Consider the following 21,672-nt stretch of genomic DNA (forward strand, 5'->3'; position numbering starts at 1 on the left):
ACATAATATTGTGGTATAATTAAAAGGAAAATAGAATTTTCACCAAGTTTTTTTCATTATCTTCCTGCAAGCAGTCTATATTAAGTGAATAAATAAAAAGCTTTTAGAAGCCCTTCAACAGACAAATGGATAAAGAAGATGTGGTCCATATATACAATGGAATATTACTCAGCCATCAGAAAGAACGATTACCCAACATTCGCAGCAACATGGACGGGTCTGGAGGAGATAATGCTTAGTGAAATAAGTCAAGCAGAGAAAGACAACTATCATATGGTTTCACTCATTTGTGGAACATAAGGAATAGCAGGGAGATCAGTAGGAGAAGGAAGGGAAGAATGAAGGGGGGGTAAACAGAAGGGGGAATGAACCACGAGAGACTATGGACTCTGGGAAACAAACTGAGGGTTTCAGAGGGTAGGGGGGTGGGGGATGGGCTAGCCCAGTGATGGGTATTAAGGAGGGCACATATTGCATGGAGCACTGGGTGTTATTCGCAAACAATGAATCATGGAACACTACATCAAAAACTAATGATGTGCTGTATGGTAACTAACATAACATAATAAGCATCTTCCTTTTACAAGTATGGAGAAGCCACTTCTTAACCTGGAGCAGAGTTAAGGGAGAGAGAAAAGAAGGTGCCCGTGTTATGACTCTTCTGCTTCTTCCTGAACATTCTGGGGCCCTTACACTGGTGTAAATTAGCTCCATTCCTATAGGTTTTGTGACCATGGGTGAAGAAGAGTTGCAACAATGGCCACAGGGGATTCCTATGTAAATATTAGCTACTTACCAAAAAGTTCCAACCTTTCTCTGTAGCTTATTTGCAGCCAAATACCTTTCACTTCTAGCATACATAATGGAATCTTTAAGTCAGGAAGTGTTTAATGACCAAAAATTTCAAGTCAGTTCTCAAATTTTGGTTTCTCTTTGCCTTTGTTCCATGATTGCTTTGATTTCTTATCTTTTTTTTTGTCTCACACAAAGATAACTTCCATTATTTCTACCATGTGATAAAATCTGTCACTAATGTAATGACTACCACTGCCTAGAATATCAGTGGAGCATAGCTTTGGATCAAAGGGAATGCGGAGTTTTAATGGACAATTTATTCGGAAATAGCCATGTGGTTGGGTTGAAATGTTACAGGCTGTTCAGTAAGAACTTTGCATCTTTAATTAATTTTGTTATCTGTGCTTGATATTACAGAGTGTTCTCAGCCTTAGAGATTTCACCTTATACTCCGCATGAGCATATTTCCATTTCAGAGATCACAGGAAAGAATTATCCCTTCAAGATCACCTAAATTATACCTCGTTCTACTACACCAATTCTGGGCAACGTTTCTTTCACCTTGAACTTATTTCTCATTTGATTACTTTTTCAATAACTTACCTTGCTATTGAAAACCTCCCTTTCTTTTCTTCAAATGATCACTGTAATATCTGCCCTGGTCTTTATCCAAGCAGAGTTCTTTCTGCCGCATGTGCAGATTCTGTAATGTTATATAGAAGTCACAAGTATCTTCTTATCATTTGAAATTTGTCCTTGTAGTTACTCAGTACACAAATCATATTCTTTACAATCTCCTTCCTTGAAAACACTCTCATCTGCATCAAAATCTCAGAATTGGGGTCGTATTTATTTTTCTACTTTTTTCTACCATTGACATAAGAGGCTACCAAAACCTGGCTACCATCTATTCCTTGAGAAGATCACTGAAAAAGACATTCCTGGGTTGTAAATCTTATGAGACTGGGAGATTATTAACATCTCACAGGAGCAGAGAAAGAATTTCTAATTGCAAATTTTCCAAAGTAAATGCTTTAGGAAAATGGGGGTCAGGGGCTTATTGTCAAAGAAACCTGTCTAAATTTAGCCAACGTGAGGGGGACAATAAGGCCATATTGACCAAGAATCCGTGCAGATAGAACATTGCCTCTCTGTTTGCTGGGTCAAAGGTCAATCTGATATATGCTTTTTTGTCTCTTGGGTAGTCTAAATAATGTCCTCAGAGAAGAACTGTTTATCATCTTTGAAATGTTTGATGACTTACCAGAATAGAAAGGACCCTTGAACCACAGTTTCTTCTCAACAACCCAATGATTTATTAAATGTTCACTATGAAGTCCTTTGCCAGATTCAAAAATTTCTTTGGTAAAAATAGAGTTTGAAAAGAAAATGTAAAGTATATTTGTGAAAAGGATTTGGATGGGCCCCCAAGGGCCTATAGTCTAGTAGTTTTCAAAATGGGTTTCCTATAGGAGCCAAGATTGTTGTGAAATTATTTCAGACCACCATGAGGATGGGAAGATGTACAGACCTATTTCTTCTGTTGCAGCTCGATTTTTTATAAATCAAGGTGATACACACAATTTCATTTAAAAATCTATAATTTACAAAGTTTGAAAATTGTCTAATAAAAGTTTCAATTCTGTATCTTACAGATGAGGAAAAAGATGCAAAGAAATGATGACTTGACCAAAGTTTGGTGGTTATGACTATGTATTTTGGATAATACATACCAGTGTAAGGATTCTAGTCCTTTGACTTACTTTTTGACTTTGGGAAAGTTATTTACCTTCTCTTACTCTAGAAAATGTAGAGAATAATACCTACCCTATGAGGTTCCTGTGGATACTGGATAACATCTTCTAAGGCACAACACTGACTCATAAGCTTTCAAGAAATGGTAATGATTATGAGGATTTTGACGATAATCACCTTTTATGTGACAAAACCTAAATTAGACATTGTGCTTGCCATCTTGATGGGAAAAAAGACTAAGTACTGCAGAGTTAGAAATCATAAACTCAAATATATTCCCAGGGCCAGCCTTACACACACAATAAGATTAGAAAACAATTTCCATGTTTTTTGAGGATTTAAGACTAGCTCATAAAAACGTCCTGGTGAATCCGTATTAACATTTTCTTCTTACATTTTTCCCCCCAATTTGGAAAACATAGGTTCAAAAATAAATATTCTAGTGGGCTGCAACCCTTGAGTAAAGGAATAATCTCAAATTTGTTATCTCTTTGGAAAGGAATAGGAGAAAAAAATCAATGAAATGTTCCTTATTCTTCTTGTCAATGGTCCAGGAGTTCTGGTAGCAAAAGGATGTTTTAATTGATTTGTTCATGGGTTTGGTGACACATTAATAATCATTCTTATTCATAACAAAGTTAAATTCTCTATGTTGCTTACTGTAGGCTTTGAGCTGGACCAAATTCTTGAATTTTACCTAGAAGCCAGCTAAAATGTCACCTGCATGTCAATTGAGGGAAAATTCTCAATCCTTTATTTCTCTGCAAGAACATGTGTCATAATCAAGTTTTAAGTACAAATTTGAGTAGTTGGAATGTTTATTCTTATATTGTATGGGGAAAGATTGATTGAGGAGGGGATCAATCTCTGGGTAAACCATTTCATCTCAGTGAATCTGTCCAGAATGTTTAGGCATCCTGAAATTATTTACTGAATTATTCCTGAATTATTATTCTATGACACTGTGATTAATAATCGTGTTGCTTCTGGAAGACAGCTATGCTCACCACTATACCACCAATACAATAATTGTCTTGGTCTGAATAACAAACATGAGTAAAGATTATTGACGTTCCTGTGATTGATCCTATTCATTCCCACATTCCAGGCACTCTTGGAGTGTTGTGGAAAGAAGTAATTGATCTCTGCCTCAGTATCAGTGTCTGAGGACTAGAGATGAATCTTTATATAATAGCCTGCAGAAATTTTACAGAGTAGATTAGATAATTCTGATTTATTTAGGAAAAAGTTAGAGTCATATAATTTGCTTTCAAAAAAATGAAATGTTTATTATTTGTCATAAGATCTACTTTAAAAATGTTTATCAAAATAATCTAAGGTTGGCTAGAGAGACTTACAAAACCATTGGTGAATCTCTACTTTTAATAGGCTATAAAGAATATATGTTATAATACATCATTTCACCTCTTTGGTTTTTACTGTCTCTAACTATAATATTTAGTGTTTTTTTTATAATACCTCAAACTGAAATTCTTATGATTCAGACGTCTCTGCACATTAAGATTCAACATTCTGATATTAAGAGTATAAAATACATATTCAGGGACCAATTAAATTGTTGCAGTATAATTTTAAAACTTTATGTCTTAAGAATTTGAACATACATACTTCGTAATTGTAAAGTTAGTACCCAAAATGGTCTCCTTGAGGTTATAGTAAACAGATGGGTATATTTTCTGTGACAATGCAAGTTTTCTTATCTGACCATCTTTCCTTGAATGTGGCATTATTCAACTAAGCATAATGAAAACTTCTTAGGAGATTCCATGAATGAAGAGTTTTCTATTTCTATTTAAGCAGGATCTGAACTGAGAAATCATATCAATGGATTCTTTACATTCAAGAAATCATCTGTAGTGAAAATTCTCTTTTTCTTTATTTCTCTGTTCTTTATTTGTCTATAATTATACAAGGCAGTATGGAATTTTTTAGTGGATTTACTTAGAATACTGGAGTAAGGACCATGAATTTTATATCTAAAATATAATAGAATCACTAATATTAAGGGACTGAGTCATTAAGATATTCATTATCATCAGGCAACATTTATTCAGAATTCACTATCATAGGTCTCTGCACCTTGACAGAGTAAACATTTGGATATTTTCTTTCACCCTCTGCACTGACCATATGTTTGACTTAATACTGACCTCCTCCTTCTCCTTCATGTTGTTGTCAATAAACTACTTGAGATTTGTAAGACACTTGAGCCAACTCTACTATATGGGAATTGAAGACAGAACATTTCTACTAAGGGTCTGTAAATTTTACTTGTCATTACTGTTCTCAAAACATGAGATTGTTTTTGATTGCAAATACATTATCCCAAAATTTATTTTTAGTTTGAGTTTTCTTTCCTAAGGAAATATCAAATCCTATGTCTCAAAAAGTCCTAAAATTAGATATGTTATTCCTTAAGGACAGTATTTATAAGTAAATGCCTTTGCAGTGACAAGGGCTGTGTATACTCATTACTATAACATCAAATTAGAAAATGGGGTGACAGAATTGCAGTCACTCAATGAAATACAAATCTACATAGCAATCAATTTATATGTAATATGTATTTGAAGATTAATAGTCTGGATATAGAAAAATGTATTTAATACATATGTAAGAATTAATATTCTGAATATAGCAAAGTGCATTTATTTAATATGTAGATGAAAATTAATAGCCTGAATATAGAGAAAAGTGTATTTAATATTTAGGCAAGAATTAATAATGTGTATGTAGAAAAACATGTTTGAGGCTGGATAGAACTTGCAAATCTTGTATGTCGGTCTCTTCATCTTTTACGTGAGATAGAAAAGACAAGTTAGGTAAAGTGACATCCTTAAAACCACATAATTTATTATGTTAGATCTGAAACTACATCCTCAACTGACATTTTCTTTACTGCTTTGACTGGGAACACACACACACACGCACACACACAGACGCACACACATGCCTACTGAAATCATAAAACTTTAGAATAAAGTAAATCAAAAGTTGACTATTCTTACTTTGACTAATAGGTGAATCATATATTCTGCAGCCAATTCAAATACCAATCACTTTTTAGCTGATAATTTATCACTAAATTACTTCTGAATGTGTAAATCAAGCTATAGCATCTATGTTAAACAGGAGAATAATTTTCTCTTTATTTTCTTCAGAAATCTCAATACTTAATAGTTAGTTATTAAGATTCTTTCTAGCTATATGGGGGCACCTGGGTGGCTCAGTCGGTTAAGCATCTGCCTTTGGCTCAGGTCATGATCCCAGGTTCCTGGGATTGAGCCCCGTGTCTGGCACCCTGCTCAGCAGGGAATCTGCTTCTCCCTCCCCCCTGCTCATGGTCTCTCTCTCTCTTAAATGAATAAATAAGAAATCTCAAAAGAAGGTTCTTTCTAGCTATAAAAATATCCAAAAAAGATATTGTTGATAATCAGATCTATAATAATGATAAAGTAACTAACATGTATTGAGTACTCTGCTAAAGATTTTCTATAAACTAGTTTATTTCTTCACTAGCCATTTGTCTATTTGTAAACAAATTATTCATGCATTTGTTTATTCATTTAAGATACTTTCAGTTTTTTAAAGATTTTATTTATTCATTTGAGAGACAGAGAGAGACAGAGGGCGCACAAGCAGGAGGGGAAGCAGAGGGAGAGGGAGAATCAGACTCCCTGCTGAGCCGGGAGTCTGACATTGGGGCTGGATCCCAGGACCTGGAGATATGACCTGAGCTAAAGGCAGATGTTTAACTATCTGAGACACCTAGGTGCCCCTCAACATATTTTCAAAGAAATGTGTACTGTAGGCTTTTTATATTTAAGTGAGGGACATAAAGATATTAACTAAAGGTGAAGACATAGTGTTATTACTTCTGCAAGCACTTTTTCTTGTACTTTCAAATAAATTCATTTCCTTACAGTGGACTCACACCCAACTTTGCCGTTGAAGTAGAATAAGTAAAATTAAGAGATATATATTTCTTCTTAAATGTTTCTTCATGTGTAATATAACAAAAATATACAAAGATTGAAATGTGTCTTGCACATTGCAGTGTATCAATAGTTCGTTGTTCAACTGAATCAAAGATAAATATATTAAGTGTGCATTTTATGCTTTCTTTCTGTCTCCTTACTTCTCTGATTATATAGTATGAAATCTCCTATGGAATGTGTAATCATGAATCTCTTTCCAAAGTCAAATGATAAGTTTGTGATGAAATCATGTCTAGTTTTCTAACCATAATTTTTTTTTTCCCAGGAGAACAATTTCCTGGCCATTATTTTTATGATTTTTTCTCTCAGTACATTCAGTGCCACTATGCTTAGGGGTGAGGTGCAGTTTTACCCTACCCCTTCATGTTTGGGATGGCAAAATACCTTGTTACCAGTTAACATGTTTATAACCCTGGTATATCTTTTGGATAGTCTAAAGAATACGGATGTGTTGAAAGCATTGTCAGGGTGTTTTTGCTAATTCTGAGGATGGGGTAAGAATGATAGCTTGAAGGAATAAAATACAGGTGAGTGACAAAAATCTAGATTCCTGGAAGACTTTGGGAAAAATTTTTCCTTGTTCTGGCCCTCATCTGAATCAGGATTAGAATATCATTTAGGGGGCGCCTGGGTGGCGCAGTCGTTAAGCGTCTGCCTTCGGCTCAGGGCGTGATCCCAGAGTCCTGGGATCGAGCCCCACATCAGGCTCCTCTGCTGGGAGCCTGCTTCTTCCTCTCCCACTTCCCCTGCTTGTGTTCCCTCTCTCGCTGGCTGTCTCTCCTGTCAAATAAATAAATAAAATCTTTAAAAAAATATCATTTAGGAGAATTCCCGCTCAAGCTGTAGTGCTATAAATTATGTATGAATGGTGCAGAGTAAATAACATGAGACGACAATGAAGGTGACCATCACTTTCATGAGAACTCTCAGACAAGGTTATCAGAAGATTTGACTGAGTAAGTTCCATGATGGCAGGATCTGTACTCTGGCCACTATGGTTCCACAAAGCCTGATCAATGTTTGGCATATAGCAGAATACATACAGTAAAAAATAAAGATTTCCAAAAGGGTAGGATAGGTTTTTCCCATTGGTATATTGCTTTCTGGTGGTTCTTGGCTGCTTTTATTTTGGAGCTGTACTTGCCATAGCAGGATTTTAATTCTAGCGATTCTTTCCTTATTTTACCCATTACTGTGGCTTGGACTTGTGGAAGGCATGCAAGAAAAAAGTTATGGACAATATAATAATCCCTGGGGCAAATAATAAATTAGAATTGTTTACTGCTTAAAACTTACATCTCGGGCTGTATATTAGCTGATCTGAAGTTAAGAAATTAAGATGATGAAGAACTAAGAATGATAGAAAAAAAATAGAGACCCATGCACCCAGAACTCAGTATCTTTCTTGAAGCTTTCCTAAAACTTCCATTAAGGACTACTATTCTGTTCATGAATTTCTATAATGAACAAAGGATGAGAAAATGGAATGTATATGCTCGAGACATTCAGGAGTAGGAGTCATTCATACATAAACATGAAATGTCTGTAGTTCAGTTCTCCTTTTCAAGGCAGAATAAATAAGAATGGCAGAATCAATTACATGGAAGGTATTGCAGAAACACAACTTTCTATTTGCTATGAAATTAGCTGTAGAAATAATATTGCCCCATAGGTGGACCAAAGTATGGGAGAAAATCTAATTCTGAAAGGCAAGTCTTACTAGTTTCTCTTATTTTGTTTTAAGAAGGTGACTTAATGAGACAATTTAGATCCAACAGACTTGGGGCACTAGATGTGGATATTCAGATATTTCTCATGAATAGGGCAGAGCTGATTAGGAGAATGATTGATATACGGATAATTGAAAAGAGAAGAAAAACCACTACTTGTTTGGAGTTTTATTTTACTTACAATTTGTCAAACCCAAATGTGAGACAGGGAGCAAAAAAAGGGAGTAAGAAGTGAGGAAACAAAATGGGAAAGAGGACACTTGATATATCTATGCTTTCCCTAAGAGTCAGGAACTTTGAACAACTTCCTCACAGTACTTTCTTAGGATAAATTGAATGAGATGAGTTTAAGAAGGAGTGAGGAATGACCTTTTGCCCTGTACCTCACTCTTCCCCAGTTGCCCTCACCACCACTTTGAGGTCCATAGTATTCTTCCTGAAACTCTCTCACCAAGTTTTCTGTTCCTTACAATTCCCAATCAAAAGTGCCAATTTGATACTTCTTACATTTTTAGAAGTTAATTTGAACCATGTTTTATTCAAAATGCATAGAAATAACAGCAAAATAATAAAATTAAGGCAAAACAAGTGAACTCCCCAGTATTCTCGAGTAAGGATGAGGGTGTTAAAAATGTTTATGTGGTAGATGATGTTGAGCAATTGAACAATATTTATTTTAGGTAACTTGTATTTTTTTTCAAAATTCAAGTCTTGCAAATAAAAAAGCAAAAGTGCAACTCTTAGAAGTCAATTAGAATTATGCTTGCTAACTATCTATTAAATAGTAGGACTGAGCTAGACCCACTTAGATATGAAGATGAATGTAATTTCTACAAGAACTTGAATAACTCAATATCTAATCAGGAGAGAGAAGGAGAGAAGAAGAGATAATTTAAAGGTGAGTTGAACCTAATCCAGTGTAGTCATGATGATTGCTGATAAAAACATGGCACCTGTGTTGAGAAGAAAGACATAATTGGAATTAGCCAATGGAATAAGAGTTGGAAGGACATTCATACTGAAGAAACTATGTGGAAAAATTAATTAACCCATGAATAAAAGTCTGAAACAAATCTTATCTTCAGATAAGATATCTTGTTTTAATTGTAGTGACTATTTTTTGTGAGCTTCCCAATGGGACATTTACACTTAGATTAATAGACATGTGAGAATAATAATAATAATAATAATAACCCAACTGCTACTGACTAGAAAATTAAGCATTTATAGTTTCAAGTAACTCTTAAGTTTAGGGGGTTACCTCCCTAGGATTAAGAGCTAGAAAAAGATATCGGAAGGAGGGGATCAGAAGGAAGGGAGAAGCTCTAAGCTCAAACATAGAAGCAGGGAGGAAAAGATTTGCTGATTTCCATTTTAGAGAGAATTGAGAGAAAATCGCTAGGGTAGGTCTGGTGAATAGATTGCATATATATGCCTATGTGAGTAATGCTTATTTCAATTTTAAGAGATATCAAATGACAGTGTAGCAAGATTTTGGTATAGGACAAAGAGCACATTTCTAACAATGAATTAAAGTAATTAAATGTTTGGGATTATTAGAATTTTTATAGACTAAGTGATAAGGTTACTTTTGATGTACAGAAAAGTTTTCCATTCTTGCTTTTCTTTCCTTCTCATCTATTCGTTTCTCCGTGGAGGAGTTTCTCACTGCTTACCCCCTCAGGATTACACTCCCTAAAAGACCTGTAAAACCGTTTGCTTTAAATACTAGAATTTACACTGCTTTTCTTCTTTTTTTTTTTTTAATGATTTTTTTATTATATTATGTTAGTCACCATACAGTACATCCCCGGTTTCCGATGTGAAGTTCGATGATTCATTAGTTGCGTATAACACCCAGTGCACCATGCAATACGTGCCCTCCTTACTACCCATCACCAGCCTGTCCATTCCCCCACCCCCCCTCCCCTCTGAGGCCCTCAGTTCTTTTAGACGTTTTACCAATAATCACAGACAAACAAAGAAAATAACATATGTAAAAGTTACAAAGGTTTTACGATCTTATATATTTCATATCATTTGTTTGGAGACAATAAATGTGTGATATTTCTTTAGCAGCTCTCCTTGCCTGGAATGTTTGGTATACATCACCATTTAGTTACAAAACTCTTTCCCACTGAACATAGAATTGGCCTTAGAATCCTTTTTAGCTCAGCAGTCTAGGTAGCCATTGCCAATTGATTGGATTGACAAAATATGCACCTTTTGTACATTTTTACTATCCAAGATGGTGTGGTTTTTGATAAACGTGAATGCTGCAGACCCTGGGCCACTAATTGGAGTAATAAATTGTTCTCTATAATTTAATAAGGAAATTAGGAAATGAAGAGAAAATGAAACTGTCTTAAATGCTGTCTTCCGTGGACTCAGTGCACTCGTTTTTGCTTTAAAATTTTTTTTTAGGTTTTTCTGATTAGATCCACAAAATGCCTAATCCAGAAACATTGTAATATGCAATCTTCCATGTTGAACTTTGTGATATTGGAGAGAAAAAACTACACTCAGAACACACATAAAAATTGTTTTCATACAACTTTTATTACATTTACCCTATTGATTTGTCATATATTTCTTTGCATAAATTTTCAAAAATAATTTGAGTTCCTCAAGGCAGTGACAACATCTTTTTTTAGATTTCTTAAATATCTGGAATGACTACAAAGTGACCACAGAATGGCAATCAATGAATCCAAGCGTTCCTAAATTATTCAGTTGTCTACAGTTTAAAATTCTTTGTACCTGTAAAACAAAAACTATTTAAATGATATGTACTCTCATGTTCAAATAATTGTTGAAAAGAATAGTCTAGTTCTGCTTCATGAGGTAAATTCTGAGTTTAATGTGTTGGGCATCCAGAGTGAAAGGCTGAGATGGTGCTTACTTGCTTAAGAAAAGGGAGTGGTTTCCATGTTCTCCATGGGATTAGAGTCACAAATTACCCTAAATGAGTCGGCAGTAATATCTTCATTTTGCTATTTTTTTTCCTTAAGATTCACTAAATGAAATATCCAAAATAAATTTCTAATTGGCTACAGTCCCTGGAGGTAACAATATTGCACCTTTGTCCTACCTTTGGAAAGGAATAGAATAGAAAATCAAAGAGAGACCTTTCTTTGCTCTTTTCTTCGGGTTTATTCACAGGAGTTTTGATAACAGAGAAGGTACCCCATAATTTATTTTTAATAGAATTTGAAATTTAGTTGTAATGACTCAATACTTATTCTCATCCACAACAGTCAAATACACTGTCTTCTTCACAGTTATACTACAGTAACCAGAGCATTAATAGGCACATTAATAGGTATTTGATTAATTTCTGTTGAATTCATCTTATGCAGAGACAGTCTTAAATGGCCTTCCTCTATGTCAGTTGATGACAGAATTCTCAATCTTGGACTCCCCACCAAGTTCTTAACTTTCAATAGAAATCCATCATTTTAATTTCAGATTTTACAGAGTGAAGAAATTGGCTATAGAAGGAAACAATCCTTGGACATATCTCTATTACTTTGTTCAGAAAGTTTTGCTAAGATTCTAAGTATGCATGCTTTGATAGCAAACACCTCTATTGATGTAGAATAAGGATGGCTAATGTTCACTGGGACCCTTTATCCCCAGATCCTTAGTGCCTTCTTTGGTGTAGTAAGAGAGAATCAATGGACTGTTGCTCTTAATGTCTACTTATGGGATCTCAGGAACAATTTCAGCTGCTCTTCTCCAGTATCTGTAATAATAAATCATGGAAAACTTATGGATGATCTCAGAAATGCTACATAAAAAAAAATAGAAATGCACTTTGACTTTTTAACATAGGATACTTATGCATTGAAATTCATAAAACTTACTTGAGGGGATAGAACTTTCTTTAGGGTGCAAGTAAGCTTGATAAGATAATTTTCAAACAAGTCAGTATGGGGTTATTGTTTATGTTAATATATATTTTAAATAAAAATGTTTATAGATTATGAAATCACCTGACCACTCTAGATCTCAGTACTTTCATGTGTAAAATTAAATATCCTTAGTAATATCAGTCTAAAATTCTGTTTTGGATTTCTCATTACACTGAGATTCTTATATTGGGGACATTAAAATGATAAATGTGGTTATATAAAACACATACTTCTGCAATGTCACGTGAATTATTGCAGGGTTATCTTCAACCTTGGTCACTTACCAATTTATACCCATAATCTTGTAACCGTTAAAGTTTCTTAGAGAAACTAGCCTCAAGAGAAATCAGTAGATGGCATTTTTCTGTGGCAATACACCAACTTTGTCTAGCCAATATCTCTTTGAACATTCAACCAAGCATGGAAATGCTCTTCTTAATAAGCCTCAGTAATCAAGACTGTGCAGACGAGTTCTATAAGTGAAAGGATTTTTTTTTCTTTCTTATTCCAACAATACCTACATTAAGACAGAGATCTGTGAGCTGTTTTCCTGTAAGACATCATTTACAATGAAGAACCTTCTTTCTTTCTCTGTTTTGTCCTTTGGTGTCTTCATTTCACCAGGTAACATGAATGTTATTGCCACAGGGGTCAGCACTAAGTGGGGTGGTGGTCAGGATTTTTTAAAATAAATATCATTCACATTATATAATCATTATATTAATACTATTGGCAAGACTGTATTATATTTATTTATAGCCCCTAGATGGAGAAAATATTTGAATAATTTTTCAGGGACAATTCACTAGTAAAGTCTGCAATTCACGTTGATTTCATGAGATTTTACATATATCATATATATATATGTGTATATATATATATACACACACACACACGTTATTGAAAAAAATAGTGCTACCATAATTTAATCAATCACTGAAGTGTGTCTTTATTTAATATTCAAATTCTACTAAATTTAATGTACTAGTAGATTTGAAAAAAATTGAGAATGGAATGAATTTATGCCTGGAAATTATTCATCTCACATTTATAGTATTGATAATGGAAGTTAAATGAGGTTAAGTGGCTTGCGAAAAGTCCAAAGACTAGCTGTACGTCTATGTACTTCCATTTAAATTCTTCTTTATTTTGTTACTTTCTCTGGGTCACCAAGATATCTGTCATTATTGAGATCAGAGGGGATCACCATAAAATAAATCTATAGTTACCCATTCTCTTACTGATACTCTGCTCTGACACTCAACATAAATAACTTTTAGCTGACAATTTCTCACCAAAAGAGAACTGAACTTCAACTGATAATGTAACTCAAGGATTTGGAGTTAATTTAAATAAGAATAATTGTTTTCCTTCATCATCTTCATAAAAGTTTATTAAAACGTGTTCATTAAAATTCTCTATTTCTAGAAATTTTCTGGGATACTATTAGAATTACATAGTTTTAAATATGCACTGATGCTTTTTTTCTTAATAGTAATAATGTTAATAGTTAGCATCTGTTCTGCCTTTTGTCCTTATTAGTTTATTACTCCTTGCAATAGTCATGTGAGGTAATCTTATTAATAGCCAAGTCATTCCTTTACTTATTCAACCTGATTTTGGAAAGATGTATTTTTAAGAGTTTATCATTTTTTAAAACCTCTTAAATAAAGGCAAATACACTATTGTCTTTATTTTGGAAAACACCCATTTCTTATGCTTTTGAAGTAATCTTTTTTTCTTTTGCAGTGAGCTGTGACCAACTTGTTACCAGTTCTGTGCCACTATTGATGACCATATGTAGAAAAAGGTTTGAGAAACTATACTCAGAGAAGCATAATTTTTCCACAATATTTGAAAAAGCAAAATATGGTACAAAGAAAAACAATCCAGGTAAAATAAAACAAGCAGAATTCTACCTTGCAGTTTTCATCACTATCTATCAAATGAAATGGAGGAAATATCCTATGTTCTCTATCCCACTGCCATTTACTTAACTCTTCTTGTCTTTCAACTTCTAGTTTTATGAAGGTTGAATTTCGTGTTCAGAATGAGAAAGAAGTCTCATTTTAAAGTCGTAGGGTCTTATTTTTTATGAAACTCTATCTAGACAGATGTTCTTACTATTTCCAAAAGGGAACATTCTCCAATCATTGCTTCCAGCATTCTTAATATTTTAAAAGATGTTGTTGGTGCCACTGTGCTTACGAGTCAGACTGGGCCTTCTAGGTTGTCTTAGTTTCCCTCTTATGTGACAGCTGGCAAAATTTCTTTTTGTCAATCATCACTGTCCATTGTCCATAAGCCTGATATCTTTGGATACACAAAATATTATTGTTACACAGAAAGAGTAATTAAGGTGATCTGATTAATTCCAAGGATGCTGTAATTAAGATAACTTGAAAAGGCAATTGAGCAAGAAGAGTCTAGACTAGGCATTGGGGAATTATTTCAAAAGGAATTATTTTCTGTTTTAGTCTTTATCTCAATTATGATTTAGAATATCATTTAGCAAAGTGTCTTCTCAAGTTAGAATGTTACAAACACCACGTGAGTGGTACAAATAAATTTTTGTGGGAAGGTAAAGAAAGAGAGTTGTCTTTGTGACAGTGTTAAAAAAAATTAGTTATGAGGACATTGGTCAAGTTAATTTATACAGGGGCCAAGTTTTTTGTGGGCTTTTTTTTTTGTCATGTTTTGTTTTGTTTTTGGCCACTGTATCATTGCTGAAGCCTACCACAGTGCATGATATATACAGTAGATGCTTAATTAAGATATATTTAATGAGGGGCGCCTGAGTGGCACAGCGGTTAAGCGTCTGCCTTCGGCTCAGGGCGTGATCCCGGCGTTCTGGGATCGAGCCCTACATCAGGCTCTTCCACTATGAGCCTGCTTCTTCCTCTCCCATTCCCCCTGCTTGTGTTCCCTCTCTCGCTGGCTGTCTCTATCTCTGTCAAATAAATAAATAAAATCTTACAAAAAAGATATATTTAATGAATCAATGAATGAATGGATAGATTCATGGATAAAGGGAGAGAGGAAAACCAAGAAATAGTCTTCAGGAATGCACATATGTAGAGGGCAGAAAGGGAAAAAAAGGAAGAAGACAAGGATACTTTTAAAACAAGAAAAAAGGACAGAGGCATGTAAGAAAATGCTGATATATTGGATCATAATGCCAAATTTGAGGATTATTCTTTGAAGACGAGGTAACATTAGCCAAGTCAGACTGTACTTAGATTTATGATATAATACTTAAACAATATAGAAAAATAATTTGTTCTTTGGTTATTCTATTTGTTTAAGTTTTGTTGTATGCCACATCACTTCAATTACGGTAGGAAGAAAGTAAGTTTAAAGAAGAGACATCCTTTATTGCAATTATGTATATTCAGTAGCAGCTGAATTGTTGTTTTGAGACGTTAACAAAAGAAATACCACTCTTTTGGCTATCAGATATTGTTGGCAATGTGTATACGTGGAAAAGCCTACCTTTATGACATAAAAAAGAAAAAAAATTTGTATTTACTCACTATGACTGGATATGCTCTAAGGTTGAATCTTCCTTTGGTCTATAATCTGCAATGCTGGCATTTTTACTCCTCAAAGTCAAAATTACCTTGGTTGTAATATACATTGATTTATCTTTGTATCTCTATCTCTAAATGTCTATTTTTATTTCTCTCTTTATATACCAATATTTCTCTACCTTTATCTGCATTTATATGAACTTAGAGAATTACGTTATTCTTTTTTTTATTTCAAAATCATGTAGTTTATATTAATTACAGAAGTACATTACTATACAGAGAAAATGTACATTATCTCTGGTCACCTTCCTCTCAAACCTAGGCTTTAGTACTCACAGCCTTCTAAGATTCTTCCCTCTTGGCCATAGCACCACTTGATCAACACCTCACATGAAAAATTCCCTCAGTTCTTATATGGCAGCTGGGCTAAGCCATTGAATGGAATATCAGAATTACAAAATATATAACTGGCAAAATGCTTGTATCTAAAATAGATACAACAGATACAATAGAATTTTAATAAGCCAAAAGAAACAGAAAATTCAATAGAAATATGGGGAAAAGACAGGTAATTTATAAAGGTGGATATGCAAACCTTTTTAAAAGGTTCATCCTCAGGGTGCCTGGGTGGCTCTGTTGGTTAAGGTACTGCCTTTGGCTCAGGTCATGAGGCCAGTGTCCTGGGATTGAGTCCCGCATCAGGCTCCTTGCTCAGCAGGGAGCCTGCTTCTCCCTCTCCCTCTTCCTGCTACTCCACTTGCTTGTGCTCTCTCTTTCTGTCAAATAAATAAATAAAACCTTTAAAAATAAATAAAGTGTTCATCCTCATTAGCAATCAGGAAAATGCAAATTTAAACCACGATAAGATACCACCACACTTTCAAAAGCATGTTTAAAATTTTTATCGTTTGATAATGCAGAGTATGATAATGCAAATGAAATAGTAAGAATTTTCATGCACTGCTGAAGAGAGTGAAACTGTTTGGAAAACAGTTTGTCACCATCTATTATAGCTGAGGACATGTATAGTGTATGATCTAAGATTTTCATTGTGAATATGTCTACCCAACAGAAGACTGTTACCTATGGTCCAGGAAAGAGCACAGGACTATTAATAGCAACATTATTTGCCATATAGCGAATAGCCTATATGGTCCTCAAAATTACAATAGATTAATAAAGAGAATATCATGCGAGTAGTATTTCTGCTTTATTTAAAATACGTATATAAAAAACCTCTGTAAAGTATTTTACTGGGAAAAGATGGACAAGGGATTGGTTAATTATAGAATTAAAAGGTCTCTGGGATGAAAGCTTGTCTACAGACATCAGTGACATGGCTCACCCATTCTGGCTGACCTTCTAAAGTATGTCCAGTAGGCCTGATTATATTTATCCAAGATGATGGATATGTATTTCCTAAGACAAGATACTTCATGATCTTTATAAAAGCTATAAATGTTAAAAAAGGCATTTATTTATTATATTGAGCTAAAACCTGGTTCTCTGTTAATCTGCACCGTTTATTTATTGTTTTGTTTTTGAGGATACAGGGAATAAGTGAAAACCTTCCCCTGCATTTCAGAACTTCCGTTAGAAACAGCAGATCCTTACCTCATTCCTCACGATTGTTGAAGTTACAAAGGAATTACAGTGCAAAGTGAAAGAGTGAAAAATTTTTAAGTTTCTATAGCTCCAGAAACCTTAGTGTAAGAGAAAAGGGAAAGTAGTACTGAACAATTAGCAGTCTTGCTGAAACGTTTGCTGTGTTCGTCTCTTCCGTTTATTTCCTATTCATTATGTTAACCTCCCAAAGTATCTGTTTTTAAGTGAATATTTCCTGGAGGTGAAAGTGGAGTTGAGATATTTAATAAAATTTCTTAAAAAAGTACTTTTTAGTATTTTAGAACACTATAGTCAGGTTTCAATGAACAATGAAATCTTGTGGAGGAGGAAAGGATTCACAATAGAACAGAACTAACCATAAATAATAAATGAGAAGGAAGATGGAGATTGGTTCACTCATACTCATTAGGGATGAGCAAGAGAAGTAGAAGAAGCTATTAGGATGTTGCAAGCTCTCCAGATATCCCTTATTGAGTCATGTCTTGATCAGTTGAAATGTGTAGGGGTGGGACATCTCGTTTAGGAGTAGGATGCTTGCTGATTTCCTTGGCTGGCTCTGATATGCATAGGAACAGGATTCCAATGAAAAAACCGGTGAATCCCTTTCCTTTTTCTTCTCTCTGTGGTCTGTGCTTCTTTGTGTGTCTTCTTTTAAATCTTGGCATTTCTTACCTGAATTTTTAATTCCATTCATTCTTGCCTTCTTTCAGCTAGAAGTAAAGAGCAGTATGCTGTCTTTAATTGGTGGGAAGCATGCATAAAGCTTAGTGGTCAATGTAAAAATCGATGTGGTGAAAAAGAATTTAAGATGTCATACTGTGCAAGACCTACAACTCTCTGCTGCATCAGACACTGTGACCGCATTGAGTAATTGAAGAGACCCATTCACAAAAAGAGGACAAACATGAACTAATCTTCTCTTTAGTTCATTACCTCTATTACTTCATTCATGACCTAGTATTTCTGTCCATACATGTCTGTTATGAGTAAAGAACTAAATAAATATATTTCAGCCTGAATCATTCATGAACATTGTGTCTGCTTGGAAAAAAGAGTAGAATACAGAATGGGACTTTGAACTTAAGAATAGAAATAGTAGAGAAGAAAAGTCCACGATGGGACTACTGTGTTAAATGTGATTAAGGGGCCAATTCTATGTTGAGTGTGAAAAGCATGTTGTAAATGATTGGTGATGTATATCAAGCATTCTTTGAGGAGAGATAGGAGTGGGGAGAGAGCTGAAGAAAGATGGAGGGTATGCGTTATGCCTGAATTATTATGGAGTCCTCATAACTTTCTCATATTAGCTATCCTTTCCCGTTTATTGATAGAATTCTTATAATAAAAATAACTCAAGTGATTAGCCAGTCCTTTGAGAAGAATATCCCAAAGGGTAGGCTAGAGGGGAACTACTTTAAGGAGAAAGGAGATGTAAGATAAGTCCTTGTACCCTGTAGCAGTAATAATCAGAATCAGAATCATAATCGTAACTGCAGTTATTATGTTGTGGTGTTATGGCTACAATTAACTTCTTTTTGTTTTGTCTTGTGCTTTTAAGATATTCCTTATATCATCAGATGATTTTTATCCTATTTTTATCCTGATAGTTATTGGAGTCTTAGCGTGTTTGCTTGTATGTACTAAATTCTGGGGAAAATGCTATAATAGAATCGTATATATTATATATATTATCAATCATATATACATACACACATGCACATACATACACACTCATATTCCATATATAGAAATTTTACATATATGTATGTGTATGTGTGTATATATGTATATATATAAATATATACTTATATATACTTTTATGTACTTGTATGTACTAAATTCTGGGGAAAATGCTGTAATAGAATCATATACATCATGCATATGATCAATCATATATATACACACACATGCACATATATATACACACACTCATTCCATATATAGAATTTTTCATATATATGCACATGCATGTGATGTGTATATATACGTGCGTGTACTTATATATACATATATACACATATGCATATATGTACATATATGTGTGTATACATGCATATATAGTTGCACACACAAGCACACACACACACACACACACACACACACCTTGGCTGGCAGGCTTGTTTATTATGTAACTTGTAATGTGTAGACTAATGCCACATTCAGAAAAAGGAGCTACTCACTCAAATGTATAGAGGTTAACAGCGTGTTGAAGCTACAGCACCATATACCTGGTGGCCCTTTTATGCTGCTGTGATACGCACACATATCAGCTTTGAGCTAAATTTAAAACAAAACATATCCTATGTATAGTGGCTGGGGACATTGAAAAATGCATCTGGGTGTTAATCAGTTATACATGACATTGCTAGTAAGTTTATTGCTATGTTCTCTGGTCTGTGTCAAACTGGAGTTAAATAAGCCTTACTGGAGCTTCTGAGTTTGAGGTACGATTCAAATCTTGAAGCACACTTCATCGATCCCACAGTATACCAAAATACAGCTTATGTATCTATTCTAACATAGATGGGCATTATGAATAAAGAGCTAAAAATTGTATTTACATATGCATTCATTATTCAGGGGCATATACCTACCTAAGGGTTAGAATTGTTTCAATTTAAGTTATTCTTATGTTTATCTTTTACTGATAATTGACAATTTTACAAGGTATTTACTTATGCCAGATTATATTCCCAGAAGCAGTGCATGAGAATTCTAGTTGGTCCCCATTATTCCAATTTTAGCTATCCTTCTGAGTGTGTAAATGTATATCATCTTGGTTTTTCATTTACTTCTTTCTTTCAAATGATGTTGATAAACTTTTTCACATGCTCATTAGCCATTAGATATACTATTTTGTGAATTTCTGTTTGGATCTTGGGCCCGTGTTTTTATTAATTGTGCCTCCTTTCCTATTGCTTGGTAGGAGTTACTCAACATTAATTTATGATAAAATGTCATATAGTTGGAATCATACAGTATGTAGCCTTTTCAAATTGGCTTCTTTCATTTGATAATATGCATTTAAGATTTCTCCATGTCTTTTTATAGCTTGACAGTTTATTTCTTTTTATCTCTGAATAATATTTCATTGTCTGAATGTACCACAGTTTATTCATTTACTTTCTTAAAGACATTTTGATTGCTTCCAAGTTTTTGCAATTATGAATAAACCTGCATTTGCAAGTTTTGCTGTAAATGTGTTTTCAATTCCTCTGGATAAATACCACAGAGCACAATTGCTGGATTGTATAAGAGTATGTTAACTTTTGTAAGAAACTGCCAAGCTGACTTAGAAGTGGCTGCAATAGCCAATTTATGGAGAGTGCAAGTATACATTGACCAATGAATGTATAAAGAAGATATAGTGTATGTATATACAATGGCCATTAAAGGAATAAAATCTTGCCATCTGCAACGACATGGATGAAACTAGAGTGTATTATGGTAAGTGAAATGAGTCAGTCCGAGAAAGACAAGTACCATATGATTTCACTCGTATGTGGAAACTCATCTTAGGAAACAAAACCAATGAGCAAAAGGAAAAAAAGAGAGCCATACCAAGAAATAGACTCTTAACTATAGAGAAAAAACTGATGGTAACCAGAGGGGAGGTGGTGGGGAGATGGGTGAAGTAGATGATAGGAATGAAGGGGTGCGCTTGTGATGAGCACTGGGTGGTGTATGGAAGTGTCGTATCACTATATTGTACACCTGAAATTACTATTACACTGTATGTTAACTAACTGGGATTTAAATAAAAGCTTTAAAAGAAGTGGCTATGCTAGTTTGCATTCCCACCAGCCATGAATGAGAGTTCCTGCTGATCCACATCCTCACCAACATTTGGTGTTGTCAATGTTCAGATTTTGGTCATTTTAATAAGTGTGGAGTGGCATCTCGTTTTAATGGGCATTTCCTTGAAGAGATACAACGTAGGACATCTCTATATGCTCATTTACCATCTTTATATCTTCTTTGGTAAAGTGTCTGTTAAGATTTTTGACCAATTATTTAATCAAGTTGTTTGCTTATTGTTGAGTTTCAGGAGTTCTTTGTATATTTTAAATATTAAATTCAACTTAAATTCATTTATTAAATGTGCCTTTTGCAAATATGTTTTCCCAGTCTCTAGTTTGTCTTCTTATTCTCCTAACATTATCTTTCACAGTGTAGATTTTTTAAAAATTTTAATGAAGTCTAGCTTATTATTTCTTTCATGGATCATGCGTTTGGTGTTGTATATCTAGTCATCACTATCCTCAAGATCATCTAGGTTTTTTCTTATGTTATCTTCTAGGAT

At 34.2% G+C, this 21,672-nt stretch overlaps 1 protein-coding gene across 1 annotated transcript in view; it reads left to right on the forward strand.

Moving 5' to 3' along the window:
• The window catches only part of LOC123797371 (beta-defensin 112-like), a 115,997-nt gene extending 97,757 nt beyond the window's left edge, over positions 1 to 18,240 (forward strand). The window contains exons 3-5 of the mRNA XM_087856933.1: positions 13,963 to 14,090; positions 14,235 to 14,244; positions 18,080 to 18,240. Coding sequence (XP_087713059.1) covers positions 13,963 to 14,090; positions 14,235 to 14,244; positions 18,080 to 18,240 — 299 coding nt within the window. The remainder of the gene's footprint in view (positions 1 to 13,962; positions 14,091 to 14,234; positions 14,245 to 18,079) is intronic.
• The last annotated feature ends 3,432 nt before the right edge of the window (positions 18,241 to 21,672 follow it).

The sequence above is a fragment of the Ursus americanus genome, chromosome 29 (genome assembly GCF_024610735.1).
Source record: "Ursus americanus isolate L20-20 chromosome 29, mUrsAme1.1.p, whole genome shotgun sequence".
In the NCBI taxonomy this organism is placed as follows: domain Eukaryota; kingdom Metazoa; phylum Chordata; class Mammalia; order Carnivora; family Ursidae; genus Ursus; species Ursus americanus.